The 24,121-nt window shown below is 40.4% G+C and overlaps 2 protein-coding genes across 2 annotated transcripts; both read left to right on the forward strand.

Moving 5' to 3' along the window:
- The first annotated feature begins 5,535 nt into the window (after positions 1–5,535).
- On the forward strand, positions 5,536–6,636 carry HTR1F (5-hydroxytryptamine receptor 1F). Its single transcript, XM_062175985.1, has one exon. The coding sequence runs from the start codon at positions 5,536–5,538 to the stop codon at positions 6,634–6,636; it is 1,101 nt and encodes a 366-aa protein (XP_062031969.1).
- A 6,889-nt stretch (positions 6,637–13,525) lies between these two features.
- Positions 13,526–14,930, forward strand: LOC133750780 (large ribosomal subunit protein eL42-like). Its single transcript, XM_062180454.1, has 2 exons — positions 13,526–13,534; positions 14,598–14,930. The coding sequence occupies exons 1-2, from the start codon at positions 13,526–13,528 to the stop codon at positions 14,928–14,930; spliced, it is 342 nt and encodes a 113-aa protein (XP_062036438.1).
- Positions 14,931–24,121: the final 9,191 nt, after the last annotated feature.

Consider the following 24,121-nt stretch of genomic DNA (forward strand, 5'->3'; position numbering starts at 1 on the left):
AAAGGTACCTTCTTCTTTGATGGCCCCGTTCTTTCCACTGGGATCTCACTCGCAGGGATCTTTCATTTAGGTCTTGTTGTTGTTCTAGTACTAGTGGTTGAACTCTGTAATTAACACACAATTATTCTTAGGTGTTTAAATTTAACTGAAAAGTGATCCCTGTTAAATATAAGAGTGGGAAAAAGAGAGGGAGGAGATGTACAATTTGGGACATGCTCAATCACACTTGCCCCAAATGGTGGAGTTAGAAACGTGCCAGGGGATTCCAATACAATCCCATCAAGGTGGCATGTACCAATGCCATCTCACTAGTCCAAGTGATCAATTTCAGTTCACAATTGGTGGCTCAGATAGGTCTAAGAGTCAAAGGGATCACACAAACAAGACAAGTGTCTGCTAATACTAACTGATAGAATCAAAAAGGGAGAGAAGGATCCAACATGGGAAGTGGGATACACAGCAGACTCATAGAATGGCAGATGTCCTAAACCACACTCTGGCCTCAGAATCAGCCCTTAAGGCATTCGGATCTGCTGAAGAGCCCATGAGAGTATTGTAGGCATGGAAAGCCAAGATACCATGAAAAAGAAAAAAAAGTCTACATATTATTGATGAGACCACAGGCCCTACTTAAAAGAGTAACCTTGGTTATTTCCCAGTGAAGACATTCAAAATACAGTTATAGAGACATAAATAACATCATCTATGTTCAGTAACCCAGATGTTGACGCTCACACTATGAGGACCAAGTGGGATCCTAAAAATATAAAGGAACATAAAGGAATCTGGCTAGAAACCATGTCTGAATTAGTGATGGTTTATTAAATTTGTAATTGCAAATAGCAAGAAAATAAGAGAAAAAGAAAACAAAACCCAGTTGTGATTAGCTGCATTTGTTTTCCTATTTTCTTTGTTATCTATGAATACAGTATCAAGATTAATTAGATTTCTAAATTTAATATTGAAAAAATTTCTGGTAAACTGCAATATAATTTTATGATGTGAATTTTTACATACACTTTGAAAATATGACAAAAATTTGATGTTTTTCTCAGCATTAAATACCATTTTATTGAGCCTAATTTAAATGCTACAATGTGACACTTAGAGAAACCAGTTGATTACCAAATAAATCGTCTTCTAGTTTTAAGCTGGTCTATTATCCCGCAGAATTTATAAAGATTATGGAAATCCACATAATTGTTTCTTCTTTAATATTCTACTCTAAATGTAATTTCAGGATTAGCTCTTGAGCTCTTATGTCAGAACTGTTTATTAAATAAATTAAAGCAGAAAGTTATTTTTGTTTATATTACAGAAAATGTCAGTATTGTAAGTTAAATTGCCAATAATGTAAATAAATATCATTGCAAAGGAATTAACCAACCAGGGTAGGCATTTGACACAGCAATTGATGCTGCTTGGATGCTCACATCCATATCTGAGTGAATGAGTTCAAGTCCTGGCTCCGCTCCTGATTCCAGCTTCCTGCTATTGCACAACCTGATAGGCAGTAGGTAATGGCTGAAATGGCTGGATCCCTGCCACCCATGAGGGAGAATGCCAATGAGTTGTGGGTTTCTGGTTTCATTCTGGCTGAGCCCTGGCTGTTGCAAGCATTTAAGGGGTGAACCATCAGATGGGAAAAATTCTCTCTCTTTCTCTCTCTCTCTCTCTCTCTCTCTCTCTCTCTCCTCCCTCCCCCATGCCTTCACATTCAAACCAATAAAAATAAATAAATAAAAAATTTGATCGTTTTTACGGTGAGGTCAATAGATACAGTGTGAGGTCCACTGATACTGAAAATACTTACTGGAGGTTTTAATGACACCCCTGTTGATGACTATGAGCACTCATTTCATTTCAGGCTCTGTGATCCAGTATTGGCTTAAGGAGATATGATCAAATGGCATCTGTCTCATAACAGTTCAGAAAGAGCAGAAATTATGTGAGTGCAAGGGAATTAATAGAACAGGGCTATAAAAGTTGTATAGAGACAGCAATAAAAATTGAGCAATATATAAATGAAAGTTGTCATAAGATCACTTATTTGAAGGGCTGGCATTGTGAGTTAAGCTGCTTCCTTCAGTGCCTGCACACAATATAGGCATGGGTTCAAGTCCTGGATGCTCCACTACCAATCCAGCTCCCTAATGTGCCTAGGAAAGCAGAAGAAGATGGTTCAAGTCCTTGGGCCCCTGCACCCATGTGGGAGACCCATAAGAAGTACCTGGCTCCTGACTTAGGTTTAGCCTAGCCTGGCTGTTGCAGTTATTTGGAAAGTAAACCAGAGAAAAAAAGATCTCTCTGTGTCTCTTTCTTTCTCTTTCTATAACTCTGCCTTTCAAATAATTTTTTTTAAATCACTTATTTGAGAAACTCCAAGAAATAAGAATATGAGAAAGAAAGACGTTAAAAAAGAAAAGTTGTATAGTAGCAATGTCAGAGTACCTTTCAATGGAGGGCAAGTCATAGATGCTATAGCACTGAAAAATTAGACAGATAAGGAACCACCACGTTGACTACGCTGAGAAATCTGACTCCCTGGTCCAACAGCATCAGCATCACCTGGGAACTTGTTAGGTATGTGGAATTTAGGGTCTGAAAGTCACCAAACTTACTGGATCACAAACTGTGTAGAGTGATACTCAACGATGTGTTTCTTGCAAGCCCTTCAAGTTGGCTGTAAGGCACACAGGATTTGAGAACTGCTGGCTTTAGAATTTCTACGAGGACTTTAGCCTCCATTCTTTATCTGGAGTTGCCCTTAAAAATGAGTGTGGATGGCCGGCGCCACGGCTCACTGGGCTAATCCTCCGCCTGCGGCACCGGGACCCCAGGTTCTAGTCCCAGTTGTGGTACCAGTCCTGTCCTGGTTGCTTCTCTTCCAGTCCAGCTCTCTGCTGTGGCCCAGGAGGGCAGTGGAGGATGGCCCAAGTGCCTGGGCCCTGCACCAGCATGGGAGACCAGGAGGAAGCACCTGGCTCCTGGCTTTGGATCAGCTCAGCGCACCAGCCACAACCCACCAGCCGTAGCAGCCACTTGTGGGGTGAACCAACGGAAAAAGGAAGACCTTTCTGTCTGTCTCTCTCACTGTCTAACTCTGCCTGTCAAAAAAAAAAAATGAGTGTGGGTAACATACTTCTTAATTACACCACAAAAAGTTACTCATTTTCTAGGTAGCAGATATTCAAATTTTTTTATGTCATTCAATTTGCTCTGTAGCACTTGCGTTCAATGAATATTAGAAAATAAAAATTAAATTTAGTAGTGGTATCCCAAAGCCAAATACAATAGTACATATACTACACTCCAAGGTGTTTTATATTTAACAACATATTATGTATATTTATATCCTTATGAAGTACTTGATAAAAAATATTGAATTTTTTTTTTATTTGACAGGTAGAGTTATAGACAGTGAGAGAGACAACAAGAAAGGTCTTCCTTCCGTTGGTTCACCCCCCAAATGGCCGCCATGGCCAGAGCTGTGCCAATCTGAAGCCAGGAGCCAGGTGCCTCTTCCTGGTCTCCCATGCGGGTGCAGGGGCCCAAGCACTTGGGCCATCTTCCACTGCCCTCCTTGGCCACAACAAAGTGTTGGACTGGAAGAGGAGCAACCAGGACTAGAATCTGGCGCCCATATGGGATGCCAGCACCACAGGTGGAGGGTTAACCAAGTGAGCCACAGTGCCGGCCAAAAAATATGAAATTCTTATCAGCTCCAACAAATGAAATATAACCACTTTTAAGTAAATATAATATTTAAAATATGAAAGGATGGAGGCCTGCACTGTGGCATAATAGGCTAAACCTCCACCTACAGCTCCAGCATCCCATCTGGACGTAAGTTCGAGTCCCAGCTGCTCCACCTCCAATCCAGCTCCTTGCTAATGACCTGGGAAAGCAGTGGAAGGTGGCCCATATGCTTAGGTCCCTGCCCCCACATGAGAGACCGGAAGAAACTCCTGGTTCCTGACTTAGAATTGGCCCAGCTCAGGCCTTTGCGGCAATTTGGAGAGTGAACCTACAGATGGAAGACTTCTCTCTCTGTCCCTCTCTCTCTCTCTTTCTCTGTAACTCTACCTCTTAAACAAGTAAATAAATCTTTAAAAAATATATGAAAGGATAGTAATAGTTAAAGGAAGAATAAGGTTTCAAGTTTCCACTTTCTCTGGATTTTTAAAATAAGGATAGCTACTAAGGAATTATAAGAGACAAGGACTGATGAAACAAGAGTTTTTTAAAATATGTTTATTTATTTATTTGAAAAGAAGAGTTACAGAGAGGCAGAGAGAGAGAGAGGTCTTCCATCCACTGGCTCACTCCCCCAATCAGCCTTAGCTATGCCAATCCGAAGCCAGGAGCCAGGAGCTTCCTCCAGGTCTCCCACGTGAGTGCAGCAGCCCAAGCACTTAGATCATCTTGTACTGCTTTCCCAGGCCACAGCAGAGAGCTGGATCAGAAGTGGAATAGCTGGGTCTCGAACCGGCGCCCATATGGAATGCAGCACTGCAGGCCATGGTGTTAACCGTCTACACAACAGTGCCAGCCCTGAAACAAGAATTTCTTTTAAAATATATTAATCTTATACTCTAATTGCTTTGATTTTATTGGTAATTTATTAAGTTACAGCTTAGACTAAAGCCAAAATTCTGATATGTGTGGAGAATTCTGTTTCAGAAGAAAGGTAATATGGTCATTACAAGGGTGACCTATAACAAAGAATAATTTCATTTTCAGGTTGAGAGACATTTTGAGCTCTCCTTACTAGCAAGTTCACCTGAGTAGCTTGGTTATTTGGTCATATATGTAATTTATTATAATAGATAGTATATAATTATTTGACTCTACTATTTTTCTCTTATCTTTTTAAAGCAAATTAACTACTTAGGTCTATAAATCCTCCTAAACACTTTGACATTTTCCTAATTCCATAAAGTGATCATAGAATTCTAGGGATATACCAAATAGTTTTCTTATTTCCCTTTATATAACCTTAAATTTCCCCTAGTTTCCACAAGCCACATGATGTTATTAATGTAATGTTGAACTGAGTACAAAATTCTTACAATTTTGAATACTGCCTTACATAACATTTTTTTATCATATTATACAATACACATTTTATACACTAATGACATGCTTTTAAAGTTTCTCTGCTGTGGACAAAGAGAAAACCATAGCCAAAGTTCATATGATTTTTAAAAACAATTCTATAATGGTAAGGATTTGACTGAGTGAATAGGCTAGTTTACTCATCAAAATTGCCTTATTTGAGTCATACCTTCAGAAATGTTTTGAAAGTAATTTTTATTATTAATCATTGGATTTCTTAAATGCAAATAAAAAGAAAATGTGATCTACATTCCATTTTTTTAACCTATGGAAAAACATACACATATGCTTTCTTAATTTTTCTGAAAGGAAGAGAAAAGAATCTTGAAATCTTCTCTGAACTGTTTTTTCCCTCCTTTGTTACAGGTAGCCATTTCTCATCTACTTAATCTTTAAAACAAAAGTAAAAAAAAAAAAATGGATTTCTTAAACTCATCTGATCAAAACTTGACCTCAGAGGAACTGTTAAACAGAATGCCGTCCAAAATCCTGGTGTCACTCACCCTCTCTGGGCTGGCACTGATGACAACGACCATCAACTCCTTGGTGATTGCTGCAATTATTGTAACCCGGAAGCTGCACCATCCAGCCAACTATTTAATTTGCTCCCTTGCAGTCACGGATTTTCTTGTAGCTGTCCTGGTGATGCCCTTCAGCATTGTGTATATTGTGAGAGAGAGCTGGATAATGGGGCAAGTGGTCTGTGACATTTGGCTGAGTGTTGACATTATCTGTTGCACGTGCTCCATCTTGCATCTCTCAGCTATAGCTTTGGATCGATATCGGGCAATCACAGATGCTGTTGAGTATGCCAGGAAAAGGACTCCCAAGCATGCTGGCATTATGATCACCGTAGTTTGGATTATATCTGTCTTTATCTCAATGCCTCCTCTGTTCTGGAGGCACCAAGGAACTAGCCGAGATGACGAGTGCATCATCAAGCACGACCACATTGTTTCCACTATTTACTCAACATTCGGAGCTTTCTACATCCCACTTGTATTGATTTTGATTCTCTACTACAAAATATATAGAGCAGCAAAGACATTATACCACAAGAGACAAGCAAGTAGGATTGCAAAGGAGGAGCTGAATGGCCAAGTGCTTTTGGAGAGTGGTGAGAAAAGCATTAGATTGGTCTCCACACCCTACACGCTGGAAAAGTCTTTATCTGATCCATCAACAGATCTTGACAAACTTCATGGCACAGTGAAAAGTTCCAGGTCTGAATTAAAGCATGAGAAATCTTGGAGAAGGCAAAAGATCTCAGGCACAAGAGAACGCAAAGCTGCCACTACCCTGGGATTAATCTTGGGTGCATTTGTAATATGTTGGCTTCCTTTTTTTGTAAAAGAATTAGTTGTTAATGTCTGTGAAAGATGTAAAATTTCTGAAGAAATGTCAAATTTTTTGGCATGGCTTGGATATCTCAATTCTCTTATCAATCCACTGATTTATACGATCTTTAACGAAGACTTCAAGAAAGCATTCCAAAAACTTGTGCGATGTCGATGTTAGTTCAAAGAAAGTTAATTATTAAGGGATGGAGCTTTTGGAGGAGAAATAGCTAAATGAATGCTAAAAAACAAAACATTTAAGTTTTAGAGAAAAATGTGTTAAAACTTCTAAAATGATAAGAACTGAATTTATATTTTAATAGTATCATGAATATAAAATTCATTGAAAAATATAAAATTCATCATTCTAGAGTACTCAGAAAATGACTTATGCAGATTATGAAAAACATTTTGCCTATGCAATGTTTATAAAAAGCTAACTGGATTTTATACATATATACATACACATACCTATATATTATTAATGACAGTGGTATTCCAGGTTTATGTCTTACAGCAATTACAGAGGAATTTTTAATTAACAACACAATTCATCCATAATTTCTATATAATCCTATTATTTTATATAATTCTATTATTTTATACAAAATATATAATTTACCACAAGTCTCACACTTCTCGTGATACCTAACAACTCTTATCCCTTATCCATCTCACCCTGAGCAAAAGAAAGGAAGTGACGGCTCTTACTTGGTGTGACTTGAGTAAACACAAAAGAGAGATTGATACTGTTTGAATTTAGACAGTAAAGAGTAATCAGAAAGTGAGTTAAGGATAGAAAAATAATTCTGGATGCAGGACTTGTACATACTTAAGGTACTCTATTTAATGTAAGTTCCTAGAAGAATATTATCTTAACCATAGATTATCAACATTTGAAATCTAAGTCTTCACATGGAGTCAAGAATTCAGTAGGGGTGGTGGAAAAGATGGTGTTATAATTGCCCCTTATTTATTTAGGAATCAAACTTAAGGCAGTATGTACGCTAGGTTATTTACCTATACTTCTATTGTCTTTTTAATTTTTTTATTATTTATTTGATAGGCAGAGAGACAGAGGTGGACAGAGTTCCCGTCTGCTGATTCACTTCCCAAATGCTCACAATGGCCCAGACTGGCCAGGCAGAAGCCAAGAGACAAGACCTCAATCCAGGTCTCTCGCATACATGGCAAGGATGCAATTACTTGACCCATCACAGCTGCCTCCCAGGCTGTACATTGGCAGGAATTGAGAATTGATCGAAGGCACTCCCAGATGGGACACAGGCATCTCAATCTCTATGCTAAATACCCTTTCCCTCTAATGTCTTTTTAAAATATAAAATATTATTGCATTATATTAACTTAATTAGTTCAGTTTATAAATAAAATCTCTGGGTCAGCATCTCCATATTTTTTATTTTAATATTTTTCCTTTCATTAGAAAGAATATTCTACAGCCATAGCACCCTTAATGCACCATATCTCATCTAGAGAGAATATAATAGGAAATCTTAGTACTTTCTATTGACTTCAAAGGAATATCAAATTTTCCAACTGGTAGAAATGAATAGGCAAAGACTCATATTATAGTATATATGAGTTAGCCATTTCTAAACTTGTATTTTTATGAAAGCAATAAAACTGCTTCTGAGAGTTCATCTTATTTGAAACTACAAGGTCACTGACCACCTTTTAGAAAATTAATCATCAATTAAGATCACTTGAAAACAACACAATCCTTTTTTTAAAACTATAACTTTATGTATGTTGTAAAATATTCTTTCTTGATGGGATGCTTAAGAGTGCATTACATCAAATTTTTTTCAGCATCTGTGACACATTACTCTCAATGTATGAAATTTTTACAGAGTTCCCATTTTATCCAAGACATTGAGACATTGCTAGAGAGAAGATACAGAACGTGATGAATTTAGTTTTTCCCTTTATATGCTCACAATCTAAAGTGAGAAACAAGAGAAAAATGACAAAGCTATAAAAAAAAAAGCAAAAATCTAATAGGGAAGTTGTTACATAGTAATGAGCATTCAGAGTCAAAATTTATCACATCTGTTTGACAAAAATAAGAAAAATTTCAGAGTAGTATAGCAGGTAAAGTTGCTGCCTGCAGTGCTGGTATCCCATATGGGCGCTGGTTCGAGTCCTAGCTGCTTCACTTCCAATACAGCTCTCTGTTATGGCCTGGGAAAGCAGTAGAAGATGGCCCAAGTCCTTGGGCTCCTGCACCTGTGTGGGAGACCTGGAAGAAGTTCCTGGCTCCTGGCTCCTGGCTTCAGATCGGCACAGCTCTGCTGCAACCATCTGGGGGGTGAACCAGCAGATGGAAGTCCTCTCTCTCCCTTTTGTTCTCTCTGCCTCTGCCTCTCTGTAGCTCTGCCTTTCAAATGAATAAATAAATATTTTAAAAAATAAATAAACAGAAAAAAATTAAAAATATAAAAAAAGAAAAATTCCATAAACAATGAATTTAAAGCATGTATCAGCCATACAAAAGAAATGGAAGGACAAACTCCAGGTGGTCACAACACCAGGAGTTCGGGCTGCATCATCCAAGTATGTGGGGGGCATCTTCATGAAATAGCTGTGAGTTTGGCAGTTGTTTAGAGGAATAGAGGAAAGGGAGAGGAAAAGACAACTTTGCATTATTGTGGCTGACTTTGTCAGAAAAACAATATCGATTGTATTGTGTTGATATAAGCGGGTGGTCACTGATGCTTTTTTCATGTAAATATAGCAAATTTAGGGCAAATCTTAAAAAATTATCTGAATTGAGCAATGAGGGCACTCTAAATAATGACTTGTTAGAAAACAAACCAATAATCCAAGAAAGGGGTGATGAAGCCCTGTACTTGATGCTGACAATGGGAATAAAAAGAAAGAAACAAGTGGGCAATGTGAAGGAAGAAGCTACAGAATGTGACAAATACTTTAATATAAGCCAGCAAAGGGAATCATATGGAGTGCTACGATAATGTCATCCTATACTGACATGTGGATCTCAACAGAAGGAGCCCAATGCTGAAATAATGACTTCTTTTCTGGCTATGGTAAGCACATAAAGACAGGCCAGATCAAAAGGCACTGCTGAACACTGGCAAGCCCGAACAAAATGGGCAGCTAGCTGAGATTTCCCTCTGACCTCAAAACTGACAGACCAATAAGGCCACCTTTCTTGTCCTCACTTCTCTTTGTCTCCCAGAACCCTTGTGTCTCCTGACAGTCTGAAGCTTTCTCTGCTTCTTTCTCCCATTCTCACTTATCAAAATTTACTTCAGTTACTTATTCATTCAAAGGCCTTACCAAAGCTTAAATAACCTGTTAATTAGCTTACTTAACTCATCTCAAAATCTGTGATACTTTTAAGCCTTGCATACACAGTTCATCAACCTGGAAGAACAATTTCAAACAGGGGAAGATTCACCCAAACACACATACTGCCCTCTGATGTGAGTTGGACTGATGCTGAAATCTAGGAAGATAGTACTATAAGTGACAGAGAAGTCACATCTCCCTTCAAAGCTCATGGGAGAATCAAGTTTATTATTTCTATATGTTTGAAGCCACTTTTTATAAAATTAATTTATTTGTTTTAAAGGCAGGGTATCAAAAAGAGGAAGAGTCAGAGAGAGAGAGAGAGAGAGAGAGTGAAGGAGGCAGGGAGAGATCTTCCATTCACTGATTCACTCTCCAAATGCCCACAACAGCCAGAAGTAGGTCAAGCTAAAGCCAGGAGATGGGAACTCCATCTGGGTCCTTCCATGTAGGTGTCAGGAACCTAACTATTTGGACCATCATCCACTGCCTCCCAGATGCATTAACAGGAAACAAAGATAGGAAATACAGAGTACCTGGGACTTGAACCAGGCACACCCAAATGGAATGTGGGCATCTTAAGCAGTGTCTTAATCCATGGCACCACAAAGATAGAAAACAAAGATAGGAAATATAGAGTAACTGGGGCAGTAATTAATTATTCATCTATATGTTTCCCTTCTTGCTGAGGATACAAATCATTGCATATCCTGCAAACAAATATGAGTGATTTAATGCATATAAATGGCAGATAGTATAGGGGCTCATAACCAGCAATTTATACTTTCTTTAAAATTTATGAAGAACACATTACACTTAACATAATAGACTTCTCTGAATATATTAGATTTATTCTCTCACTGAAAATTTTTCCAAGTTACTAAAAGCTGAGAATTTAAAAAATATTTTTCACGCCTATATCAAATGAAGCAATATAGTGATTCATGTATTTACTGAATAAGATAAAAGAAAAAATCTAAATGTTATAGAAAGTGGATAGAGAGTAAATAATGAAAGTTTACTTCTTGCTATAATTTTAAGTATACCAGCACCAGAAAAGTAGAAGTTTTTTTTCTTTTCTTTTTTTTTTTTTTTTAAGATTTATTTGTTTATTTGAAAGAGTTACAGAGAGAAAGGAAGAGTTCACTCCCCAGACGGCCACAACAGCCTTTGCTGGGCCAGACTGAAGCCAGGAGCTAGGAAATTCCTCCAGGTTTCCCCGGGGCCCGAGCACTGGGGCCATCCTCTCCCAGGCACACCAGCAGAGAGCTGGATTGGAAGCAGAGCAGCCAGGACACAAACCAGCACCTCTATGGGAATCCAGTTTCACAGGCAGCAACTTTACAGGCCCCCAAAGGTTTTTTGTTGTTGTTGTTTTGTTTTGTTTTTTTCCTATATTCCTATAAATCTTTCCAGATGGAGGAAATGTGAAAGGCAGAGACAAGAAACCAGACACATTGGAAGTCATAGTACTGAATATTAAACTGAATCCAGTACTCTATCATTAGACCTATGTGTACAAATTGTGCTAAAAAATTCACTTCTGCCTGTGAAACATGATCTTTAATCCAATACTGGCTTAAGAATATGGATTGCCTTGGTTAATAGGTGCTTTGTTTTGTTTTGTTTGATAATTCAGGGTCAAGTCCATAACACAAATCGCTTATCCGGGTATTGGCAGTTGATGGGTAGGACCAGTTGCCTTTTTGAATCTCCAAAACCAGTCTTTCTTTCTCTTTTATGGTGAGTTTGGGCCCCACCTATCCATCCCTAATATACCCTAGTGTATATATGTTCCTTGTTTCTATCAGTTAAATCAGTTCCAAATTAATTCCCTCAGCAGAGGATAACCCCACATTCACAGGCTCAGTGTTAAGCTTGCCCCTGTGTATATGAGCTTTTTATCAAAAATAAAAGGAGAATTCATTAGAAGCCAGTCACTGGGATGTGTGTTGATTTGCTCCACAAAATAGGTAGGATTAATTATATGCTTATTGCTGAAATGTGTTCCTCTATTTCCAGAAAGAAGCAATTTTCTAATGCATTTATAGAAGACTATTTTTTACTCCAATGTCATAGAATCAGGTTTTCTGTATTGCAATATAAAGAAAATGTGAAGGATTTTTCCTTAATGTATTCCAAAGTCCTTCAAAAATAATCCTGTCTGGTGCCAGACCTGTGGCACAGTGGGTTAAAGCCCCTGCCTGTTGCACCAGCACCCCATATGGTCACCAGTTCGAATCCTGGCTGCTCCACTTCCAATCCTGCTCTTTGCTACTGTGCCTAGAAAAGCAGGAGAGGATGGCCCAAGTGCTTGGGCCCCTGCACCTGCATGGGAGACCTGAAAGAAGCTCCTGGCTCCTAGCTTCGGATCAGCTCAGCTCCAGCCATTGTGGCCATTTGGGGAGTGAACCAGTGGATGGAAGATCTCTTTCTCTCTGTCTCTAGCTTTCTCTGTAACTCTGTCTTTCAAATAAATAAAATAAATTTTAAAAAATCCTGCTCAACTCAAAATGTGTCCATATGGATTTGTTTCAGAAAATGTGTTTCTAATATTCTCCTAATAACCAAAGTGATTATATTTAGATCTTTATTTTGCCAGGAAATATTTCTTAAAGCAAATTAATATTTTTATTATGAATAAAGTATTTTCTTATGACTTTGTGATCATTTTTCTTGGGCTTTTCAATCAATATGCTTTCTCTCACTATTTAAAATGAGGGACTTTTTCCTGAGAGAAATGTTTCCCAGCAATATAATGAATGTTTGGATATTGATATAGAATGTCTTCTCTATATGTGGTAGTACTTGAAATCCACTTGGGAAAGACAGAACTTTCTCTGAGGATGTATACTCTCTGATTATACCACAAACCATAAGAATCCTGTATAAAAAAAATGCATGAGATTGTCTCTATCAACAATACCAACAATAAATCATGTCAAACAGTCTTTTATTAAAGCTTGTGTTTAGTCGGAGCTCTAATATTTACCAAGGAGAGCTTCACCTCAGCAAGGACACTAAAATTATTTTACTGGCTTATACAGACACAGCAAACTTGCTGTGCCTTTCTTCCTGTGTTCCCCATATCTTTTCATTGTGTTCTGTGAATGTCCCTGAACTATATATATATTTAATGATCATGTCTAAAATGATATTTTATATGCTGTGTCATGATTTATTATATAATTATAATTGTATTATATGGCTGAATCTACTACCTTGGGGTTTCCTCTATCTCAATTAATAAAGGAATATTTTACTCAGCCCCCTACCCTACCACTTACACATACATTGATGTATTTTCTGTTTCTGTTAGCTTTGCTGGGTCAAGACTATCAACGCCCTAGTTAGGAGGGTGTGTGCAACAGCGTGTGTGTCCATATTGCAAGGCTAATGTGAAGAACTGAACTGTGGAGGGAAAACTGATTTTCTTAGCCCAGCATACTATTGAACTTAAAGATGAAGATGGAGGTAGAAAGAAGAGGATTTTTCAATAGGAAGGAAGAAGGCTACTTCAAGTTTCAGATTTTAAAAATCAGTGTGCAAAAGAGTCACTCGAGATGCTTGTTAGAAATTTTTAAGAAGTCTGAGTCCATAAGTCCAAAGTAGAGCACAAGAATCTGAGTCCTTAGCAAGAATCTTGGGTTATTCTAACGAGAGTGAAGCTTGTGGAGCTTTGAGTCTAGACACCACTGTTTTAAAGCTCCAAGCCAGTTCAGTGTTTCTGTTGAACCATGGTTATAGTAAGTGGAACTACACCATTACTTTATCAGATGACCCCCATTTCCAACCTAGAAAACTACAATAGTACATATGAAAAGTGCCTATACAAAACAAAACAAGCAGAAGGAAAAAAAATAAATAAATATTGCTGAATGCAATTAAAGAATTTAGTTTTGTTTTTTTTTTTAAGAATTATTTATTTATTTGAAAAGCAGAGTTACAGAGGTAGAGGCAACGAGAAAAAGTGTTCCATCTGCTGGTTCATTACCCAAATGGCAGCAATGGCTGGAGCTGGGCCAATCCAAAGCCAGGAGCCTGGAGCATAGCTCCAGGGGTGCGCATTGCCAAGGTCCAAGGACTTGAGCCATCTTCTACTGCTTTCCCAGGCTGTAGCAGAGGGCTGAGTCAGAAGTGGAGCAGCCAGGACTCAAAGGACACCCATATAGAATTCCGGAACTGCAGGCGGTGGCTTTATCCACTATGCCCCAAGAATTTAGTTAAAAAAAAATTAAAATCTCTTCTCAGACAGATTGTTGTTTATATTTTCTAGGGTAAAGAATGAAAGATTTTCACCAAATATAAATAATAGGCTTGGAGAACTAGATAATCTGCTAGATTTTAAATCATAAAAGATTAATGATTCCTGATTCTTCTACTGATCGTTAACCTGATGCTGAGCAATTGTCCTCCATCCTCAGATTACAGTGAAAAGGCTAAGGAGAAAGACTGAGAGAACCCCAATACTATCGTTATTCCCTACAGTAAGTAAAGAAGGAGTCAGAATACACTTCATGGAACGTTCTGTTCTACATGGTGAGCTGCCCTTTTCTGAGCCAGGAGAGGAGCAAGTGGATAGTTATTGGCCTGCTCCTGGCTGTCTCTATAGGACAGCTCACGCCCCACAACCATATACAGACAGGCCACCCTTCTGAGTACTCTTCCGTCATTCCTCTCAGTCTGCATTGCCATCTCTGTTGCTTAAAGCCTGGAGTCTTCAAAACCTATTTCAGCTTCCCAGAAGGCTGTACCATCACATATCCTTCTACCCTAATAACATCATAACTGCACTTTCCGAGCCGATAGCACTCCGGCAACTTGGTGAACGTTCCGAAAACCCGCCGGACCTTCTGTAAGAAGTGTGGCAAGCACCAGCCCCACAAGGTGACACAGTGTAAGAAGGGCAAAGACTCTCTGTGTGCCCAGGGAAAGCGGCGTTATGATAGGAAGCAGAGTGGCTATGGGGGACAGACTAAGCCGATTTTCCGGAAAAAGGCTAAAACTACAAAGAAGATTGTGCTGAGGCTTGAGTGTGTGGAGCCCAACTGCAGATCCAGAAGAATGTTGGCTATTAAGAGACGTAAACACTTTGAATTGGGAGGAGATAAAAAGAGAAAGGGGCAAGTGATCCAGTTCTAATCTTCGTCTTCTGTTTTGTTATGAAGACAATAAAATCTAAAGGTTACCACTGTTCACTTCATTTGGTCTTTTGGAAGGAAATGAACCAGAGCCATCAATAAAACTCCTCTTGGAAATTTTTAAGCTAAAAAAAAAAAATTATAACTGCAATTATTTCAGCATTAATTTCTGCTGTTGAGGTGTGCAGAGATGATTTCCCATATGTTCCAGGATTAGAGCATTATTTTAATCCTTTAAATAATAAAGGAGAAAGTCTCTTTTGAAACAAGAATTCTAAGTTGATGAAAACAAAATGTTAGGGTTAATTTTAGGCTCCAGTAAGTATAAGAAAAAAACAATACTAATTTATAGGAGAATATCAATATTTAAAGAAATTACTCAACAATGGCTTACTTTTCCTTATTACATTGTATCCAGACTCCCTTGGTTGGCTTTTAGGATCTTAATATAAGTGACAAAACACCACTTTCTGGAAAAACCTTACTTCTCACTCTCCTCCTTGGTCCCCAAAAATACTCCCTTTCCCAGTCTCGTCCCTATTCATGTCTTTGTCTTCCACATTCTTGTCTCCATTGCTCTTTTAACTTTGTTTATTTTCCTCTCACCTTTCTGAAAAGCCCTCGGCCTCCTTGATGTTAGGCAATTTATCCCTCCAAGCACAGATAAATTTCTACTTCCTCTTTGAAACTGAAGTTGTATTATGCTTGAAGTCAATATCACATGATATGATCTCCAATAATTTCTTTTTTTTGTTTTTAATAACTAATTTCTTCATTGGTGCTTGGTTTCTATCCCAACTAACAACAGTAATGTAAATTACTTAAAGGATGGATATTTGTTTTGTTTTGTTTTGTTTTTTTTTATAATCTTCCACACCTCTTGCAAACATTTTTGAGTACTGATCTCCTTCTTTGAGTAAGCCTGGTCCATTTCACTGTTTTCTAGTAACTAAAATATAAACAACTGATTTATCTTGAAAACTGTATTTTATAAGAAATACAAATGTGTTATCAAAAAGGAAATTGAGTTTTCTAAGGACAGAAAAGCAGGGACTAGCGTTGTGGCATAGAGGGTAAAGCTACCACCTGTAATGCCTGCATCCCATAAGGATGCTGGTTTCAGTGGTTGACCCCACTTCCATTTCAGCTTCTTGCTAATACTCCTGAAAAAAGTAACAAAAGATGGCTCAAGTGCTTGGGCCTCTACAACCAAGTGGGAGACTGGGATGATGCTTCTGGCTTTGGCCTGGCCCAGCCCTGGTCCTTGCGGCCACTTAGGGAGTGAACCAGCATCTTGAGGATCACTCTCTGTCTCTCCCTTTTTCTCTCTAACTCTGACATTCAACATAAATAAATAAATATCTAATAATAATAAAATATATTATTGTATCTTATAAATAATTAAAACAACAGCAACTGGGGCTAGCGCTGTGGCATAGAGGGTTAAGCCACTGCCTGCAGTCCTGGCATCCCATACGGGCACCGGTTTGAGACTTGGCTGCTCTACTTCCGATCCAGCTCTCTGCTATGGCCTGGGAAAGCAGTGGAAGATGGCCCAAGTCCTTGGGCCCCTGCACCCGCATGGGAGACCAGGAAGATGTTGCTGGCTCCTGGCTTTGGATCAGCACAGCTTCGCCAATGAGACCAATTAAGAGTGAACCAGTGGGCTCTCTTGGTTCTTCTCTCCTGTGCTCTCTCCTCTCTTGGCTCATCTCTCTACTCTATCTTCTCTCCTCTGTCTCTCTCTCTCTTATACTCTCTTTCTCTCTTTTCCCTTTTTCGCCCCTTCACTCCGGTCTGTAGGGTGTTCCCCAATAAACCCTTTCCCTTACTCAGTGTCCAGTGTGTTTTTAACATTAAGATATAACATTGGTGCCGTGACTCGGATAGCCTCATATTGGTAATCCAGCATCCTCCAGTGCTCTGGGGTCCTGGATTTTTGCCGGTCGCGAAGCACACCTCCGGAACTCTTTCCAAGCCACCGAACGCTCTGCCATCTCCATCCACACATCGGTCTTCCAAATTTTGAGGTAAGATGCGAAACGAAAATTCCTCACGGCGACTGCTATTTGAGAGGTGGTCTACTGTCAGATACTCACCTGACTACTCTCGTAAAGGTCGTAGCACTGGACTCTAGCCACCACTCCTACTACTTAAGGCCTTTAGCCTCTACGGACACTGTGTCCAGGCAAAGTGGGTGTGAGTGATGACTCCATCTCTGTTCACATCTTTACAGGCTAGGCCCTGGGCTCCAGTGGGCGCTTGGGTGACGACCCCATCTTCTGCTCCCATTCCTCTCCTAGTCAGATGGCCAGGACTTCAAGGACGCTTGCTGTCCACCGATCTGACCTACTGAATAGCCATGGGAAATTCTTCCTCCCGCGTTCTATCTGATTCTCCTCTTGGTTGCCTTTTAAGTAATATGGTCCCTCTCAAATTGGCCCCAGCCCTCAAAAGGAGGCCCCTCCATGGTGGTGCATTTGGCCCTGAGGGATCGGAAGTGGAGTAGTTTGACCCTGATAACATCTTTATCACTTCTGTGAGCATTCAGGAAAATGGAAGGAGATTCCATAGGTTCAAGCCTTTTCCTGTCTTCAAACTAAACCTTCCCTGTGTACTTCTTGCTGTCCCACTCAAGTCCTTCTGGTCTCCAAGATTGGCACTAGGGGACAGAAGCCTGAGCAAAAAATCCTTTCTTCTGCCCCGAACCTGTTCCCGCCACTACCACAACCTCTTTTTGTTAGGTAGGAAGTCAGTTATGAGCTTATGTGTGTACTAGACATCTATGTCCAGCATATGCTGCATCTCAAGGTCATCCCGATGGTGCTTCAGGGGCAGCCCAGTATTCACATCCTGCCCTGCCCTGCCCCCTTCTACCCAATAACCTGCCAGGTGGAGGTCCCCACCCCTTCTGCCTGACAATCTTCCACAATCTCCCAGGTGCAGCCCAGTATCTGCATCTCAAACCCCCTGCTCCCTTCCTCCAGTCTGATAACATTTGCATCCATAAAGTCCTTTGTTTCAGCCATAAAGTCCTTTGTTTCAGGAGGAAGTATGTGAAGACAAAGACACATCTCCTTAAAAACAGCCCCCCCACCTCAACTGGACTGCGTGCTCAGCCCTCTTCCTCTCTGCTGAGCCGCCGGCCTGGCCTGGTCAGGTGTAATCTCTCCACTCAACATGTAAGCTCGCTCCTTCCCCCGCCCCCAGTCTCTCAGGCTCTGTCTGGAGAGGTGCCCATCCATCCTTACGGATGTCCCTTACCTAATAAACCTTGCTTTTTTTTTTTTTTTTAATTTTTTGACAGGCAGAGTGGACAGTGAGAGAGAGAGATAGAGAGAAAGGTCTTCCTTTGCCGTTGGTTCACCCTCCAATGGCCGCTGCGGTAGGCGCGCTGCGGCCGGCGCACTGCGCTGATCCGATGGCAGGAGCCAGGTGCTTCTCCTGGTCTCCCATGGGGTGCAGGGCCCAAGAACTTGGGCCATCCTCCACTGCACTCCCGGGCCACAGCAGAGAGCTGGCCTGGAAGAGGGGCAACCGGGACAGGATCGGTGCCCCGACCGGGACTAGAACCCGGTGTGCCAGCGCCGCAAGGCAGAGGATTAGCCTATTGAGCCGCGGCGCCGGCCAAACCTTGCTATTTTACCTCCCACTACTCTCTGTCTCACACCTGAATTCTTTCTTGCGTGCAGACAAGAACCCTGCAGTTTCTCCAGTAACACCTTGATCCTGCAGATGAACCCCCCCCTTAACGCTCCAATCTACAGGCACCGGCTCAGCCACCTCCTGAGGCCTCCTCAGCTGAAGTTCCAGCGCCATTATCTCCCACACAACAGGTCTGGCCCTGGCTGCGTCCTCACCTCCCCCTCCCATCGAATTCCAGGGGGCGGGGTCAACCTCTACTCCCACCTCCACTGCAATCTCTTCCATCTTATCTCAAGCCTCTTGCCTATCTATTCCTCAAAGCCATTCTCTGCCCACGTGTACTTCCTCCCTAGCTCCTACCCCCACTCTCACAGTATCTCTCCCTCCCACCTAGAAGTTCTGACTTTATCTTAAAACCAGTCCTGGCCCAAAGTCTACTATCTCCATGGTCTCCAACTGGTCTTTTGTCCCTCTCTTGTCCCAGTCTTTCTATAAGAATAGCAAGGGAATGGTAGTCCCACCCTTTTGGGCTCCCTGCTTATTGAAAAACAAATTAGGTATCCCACCCTTCTGAAGGCTCCTTGTTTTATCGTGAGCTAGCCAGGCAGGAGAATCAGATTTCCTGCATGGACCTGGCCCACTGTAACTAATTTTTCTTTGAATCTAAAAAGATCACTACCTTTAAAAATATTGCTTTGTAAAATGCTGAACTTATTTTGCAATTTATTTTAACAGGTTTCCGGGTAATCAGTACTCAATGAAACAGCAATGGGTAATTAGTACTTGTCTTAGATGAATGCAATTTTAATTTTAATTAAATTCAGATAAAATATATCAGCATCTTAAGTCATTTAGGTGTAGCTGCTAACTTAAATTGGGTAAAGGCGAATAAAATGTGTCTAAATGTAAACTTTTGTATACTCTGTAAGACCCCCGACAGGTGTCTCACACTTTTACCGACCCCAGAAACACGATTCCAATCCAATCGCTGCAAGTGCATGAGGAAGTTTATTACATCTGCGCAGATGGGCCATCTCTGTGCAAGAAGAGAGGCCCCGACCATCAACTGCTCAAGGTATTTAAGACTAAAAACCACAACATTAGCATATCTCCATAGCATAACACAAAGGATCACAAGATAAACCGCAGCATGACAAATTCTCATAAGATGCATGACAAATTTCCAGGGTGAGGGGACAGAAAACCTTAAGTAAGCATAAACACGGGGTCATCATGACCAAAAACTTGTCATATGCTCAGTTATCTCATAAACGCATTAGCACAATCATCACATGCTACAAGTTTAACTAAAGTTCAATTAGCTCATGAAAGCATTTTGCAAGCCCAGCTATTTTGTACAAAAGCAGAACAATATGCAGTTAGCCAAGCGACTCCATTTTAAACCCAGGCTGCCTAATTTCTTTCTTTAAACCTGTCTAATTTCCTTCATTCCCCCCTTTTCTTCTGGTCAAATTTTAATCTTAAAATTTTAGGAATTACTTTTTAAATTTTGTCCCATATTGGTAACAATTCCTTTGTTTCATAGGGGAGTCTGATCAGAAAACAGGTGCAAGGAGGGCCACCATATCCCAGAAGGGGCCACGCGGGCCACACAACCTCAGCGGTACCAGATATTACCTCCCACGTGATCTTCATTGGGATATGTGGGCGGCCCATCACCGGGGTAAAACAATACAGCCAATCTTATAAGCACAGAAGCAAGTCTGCAGGGTAGGGGAAGTAGGCCCCGCAGAATACAAAGTTACAAAAAGGCATCAAAATTCAAAAACAGAAAATACAACAGAAACAAAAAAAAAACAGAAAACACATTCCTAAAGAAGTCATACAAATTTGGATTAATACCTGGTGCCTGTTCAGCTGAATTGACCCAAATACTTTCTGTGACTTTCACACACCCTCTTCGACTTACTTTAAACATTTTACCATTTCCATTTCAGTCTAGAGTAAACTAGCCATCCGGATAAAGTCATTCTGACAAACCATGTCCTTTTCTTATATAAAAAGCTCTCTCTCTTTTAAACCCTTTTTACCAACAATACTCTTTTTTTTATGTCCTTCATTTTTAAACTTTGGCACTGCTGGGTCAGGACCAAGGTATGGGTGATAAACACTTCTACTTTTAATAAACTAAAGAAGTCTATTCAATCTATTCATTATGCAGGGTCAGCAATACTTCTTCTTTAGCAATAACAGTATCACACAGATCTATTTGGTAACTTCCAGAAAAATCTCTTAACCAGAATTATATATAAAGTAGAGCCTCTTCCACTTCTTGCTGGATGGAAAAGGTGACGTTCTGCAGCACTCTGGACGTCTTGCTCAATCCCTGTCCAGGTTGCGGCGTCTTCAGGATATACAGCAAATAGGCAAACTCGCAGTCACTCATCTTCCGCTGCTCGGAGAGCAGAGCCAAGGACTGCTTCCTCAGGAAGCCTTTAAAGAAAGCCCTAAAAGGCAGACATTTAAGCAAAGCCTGGCAAAATAGGAAAGTTGCAAAAGAGTAGCAGCATATAAAGGACATGTAGCATTATAAAAATGTGTAGCAGCAATTTGACCCAGTCTCTAGTGCCAGTCTCCACCATTAATTATACGTTTTACCTAACTATATCCCCAGTACCTTGGCTACCACTACCACCATCTGACTTACCCTATAAACACAATGTAGCTTTCTATTTCCAACACTTGTGCCACCGTCTGACTTACCCTGGAGACGAAGGCCGGCCCGGTGTCTGACCCCAGTACCTTTGGTAGTCCAAATCAGGGAAACATTGGCACAATTCTTCTTCCTGGTCGATAAAGCCTCTGTCCATTTTGAGTTCCCCGTAGGTAGTGGCGAGAGCGTACCTGCTGTTCTTGTGCATTGCCACCCGCTCCTTTTTCTTAGCTGCACGGAGTGCATGGTCCATAGCGATCAGCCCTGCCTGCCGAGCAGAGTCCTCGGGGGGTTGAAGATGGAAACCCAGACGTGTCCCAATGAGGGAGGGGACGAGGGGCCGCTGTCGCCCAGTCTCACCACTCCGCTGCTGTCGTCTTTCCTCTCGCTGGCTTGCAGAGGCCGTTTTCGGTCAGTTCAGTCTCGTGTGGCAGTCGTACACCACTTGACTCTCGTTGTTAGTCGGACCTTAGGCAGACTTGTCCTTTTGGGCACTTTTCTGTGCTTTTGCCAGTCTCCGGGGGTCCCTGCTTACCCTGATTCTCCCTTACTCTGCTTCCTGTTAACTGTGGTGGTCAGGATCCTAGTTAGTTCCTCTTTCTTAGCCCATTTTAAACTTCCCCTTTTTTAACTAAAAAAACTTTAACCCCTTCAGCTAAACTCCTCAGGGGAGTCTGGCAGTAGAGACTGAATCTTTTACAAAATTCCATTTAAGTATAGTAAAATTAATGTTAATAAAACAGGCCCTGCAAGTCCTGTCAGGGCTTGTCTTCCCAGTTATATGGAGGAGGAGGACGGCCAGTTAGAACGGGCCGGGGGTCCTCCCTCCTCTGCTTCATTCTAACTGTTACATTTTTGTAGGTTTGTACAATCTTAACTATTTATTTCCCTTTTGGCTAGACCTCCCGTTTGATTTGAACTAGCAACGCCTGGTTGTTTAGCGTTAGCTGGACGGAGACTTCATCGGTCCCTTTTAAAGGATCTGGCTTCTGAGCCAGAGACTGGAGCAGCTAGAAAGAAACATGTTTATAGCTGAAATTTAGCATCATTTTACATCTTGGCACCACTTTTAATTTAAACAGCCGATCAGGATGAGAGATCTCTTTTTGACATCTCCAGGGGCCCTCTGGGGGTGTCAAAAGTTCGGATAATTTAGAACTTGGATTTTTAGAAAGTCTGTTAAAGGTGCCAAGAGAACTTAGAGTATCTGGTCAAAATAGAATTCCTTAACATCCTGAAATAGTAGCCATTTATTAGTCAGGGTGATTTTTTACACTTTTAAACCAGATTTGATCATAATACTTAACAATGCTTCTTATTAATTTAAACTTAACAGAAACAGTAGAGTACACAATAGATCACTTTGATAAAACATGAATTTTATGTCTGTTGTTAAGTAAACCAGAAATAAAAACCTTGAACATAAGGGTTTACATAATTTAGAACTACCCAACAGAGTCAAAAAGAGCTTATAGGACCTAACTCTAAAAATGGCAGAATAACTGATTCAGTAGACACTGTTAAAATAGACATTACAATTTTTGCAAAAACAGATTTTAAAACTTAAACCATTTTTAGGTATTTTGTTGTAACAGAAGATCAGACTTTAACTTTAGGTCAATGTAATTTTGGCATTAGCACTTAACCCAAAGAAAACTCTGTAAACAATTCCAAAGTTGCAAACCCTTTAAAACTTTTTATGACTTGCTTACATTTTCTGAAACTTTATACCTGTAGTTACTTTTACATAGTCTTAAATTGTTATGTATAGACAATCTATGAAAATACATGTTAACAAACTCAAACAGTCTCTCCTATCGAATTTAAGATGTGAAAAGTACAATACATTTTTTTTTTTTTTTTTTTACATTTTGCTTAGCATTGATGCCTAGATGGCTTAAGACACTGAGTTCTGAATTAAAAGTCAAAATTACATTTCCATGCTTTTAAGTAACATAAGAATAACTCCTCCTGAACAGCAAACATGGGCACAACTTTGAAAAGACAGCATAGGTCTGACACCATTTATAACATTTTAATATATTTTACATAATCTAAATTGACTCAAGCAGCGGTTACTTTAACAAATTTTAGAGTCTCATCCTTTGAGAGTTCCAGGGATCCGACTGGAAGCCCAAAGTTGGAAGACTCAGTTTAGAATTTAAGCTGTCAGAGTCAAGCAGTTTGGCCAACAATTAGTACACTTCTAATCAATTGGGTAATCACTCAAACACTGGAAACAGATAAACAACATAAACAACTTCGCGTTGCAGTTTTCCCAATCAAGACTCATAAAGTAAGACTCAAAGGTGTAATTAATTCCTGTCCCATATTGAAGGGGAAAGGCAAATAAGGGAAGTATATTAAAACACAGAAAACAACCACAAGACTCACAAATCACAAGACTTCACAAAGACACTGCGCACAACACTGGAACGAGACCTGCGCGCCCTAATGAGACAAGACCTGCGCGCAACAAAACTGAAACCAAAACGGGAGTGGCTGCTGCCACCAGCTCTTCTCCCGGGGAAAAAACCCTACTGAATCCTAACCAGAGCTTCCGATGAGAGCGAAGCGGCTGCCACCCGCCACGCTCCCCTGGTAAGCTTAATAATGGGAGCGAAGCGGCTGCCACCCGCCAGGCCCCCCCCAGAATACCGCCAATGGAGCGTCCTCCAAGGGCCTGAGCCAGGGGTCTTGACACGTCTGTCCTTCCTACTACTGGCTCAATACAGATACAGGTCCTGCAGGCACAATTTCAGTAAAACATAAACCTCCGGTACGTCAAGCGCCCCGGGAAAAAAATAAAAAATCAACAAAATCAACAGAACACAAAAAAACACTTAAAACAGCAAAAACTTACCTCCGATTGG

This window comes from Lepus europaeus, chromosome 2 (genome assembly GCF_033115175.1).
Source record: "Lepus europaeus isolate LE1 chromosome 2, mLepTim1.pri, whole genome shotgun sequence".
NCBI lineage: Eukaryota > Metazoa > Chordata > Mammalia > Lagomorpha > Leporidae > Lepus > Lepus europaeus.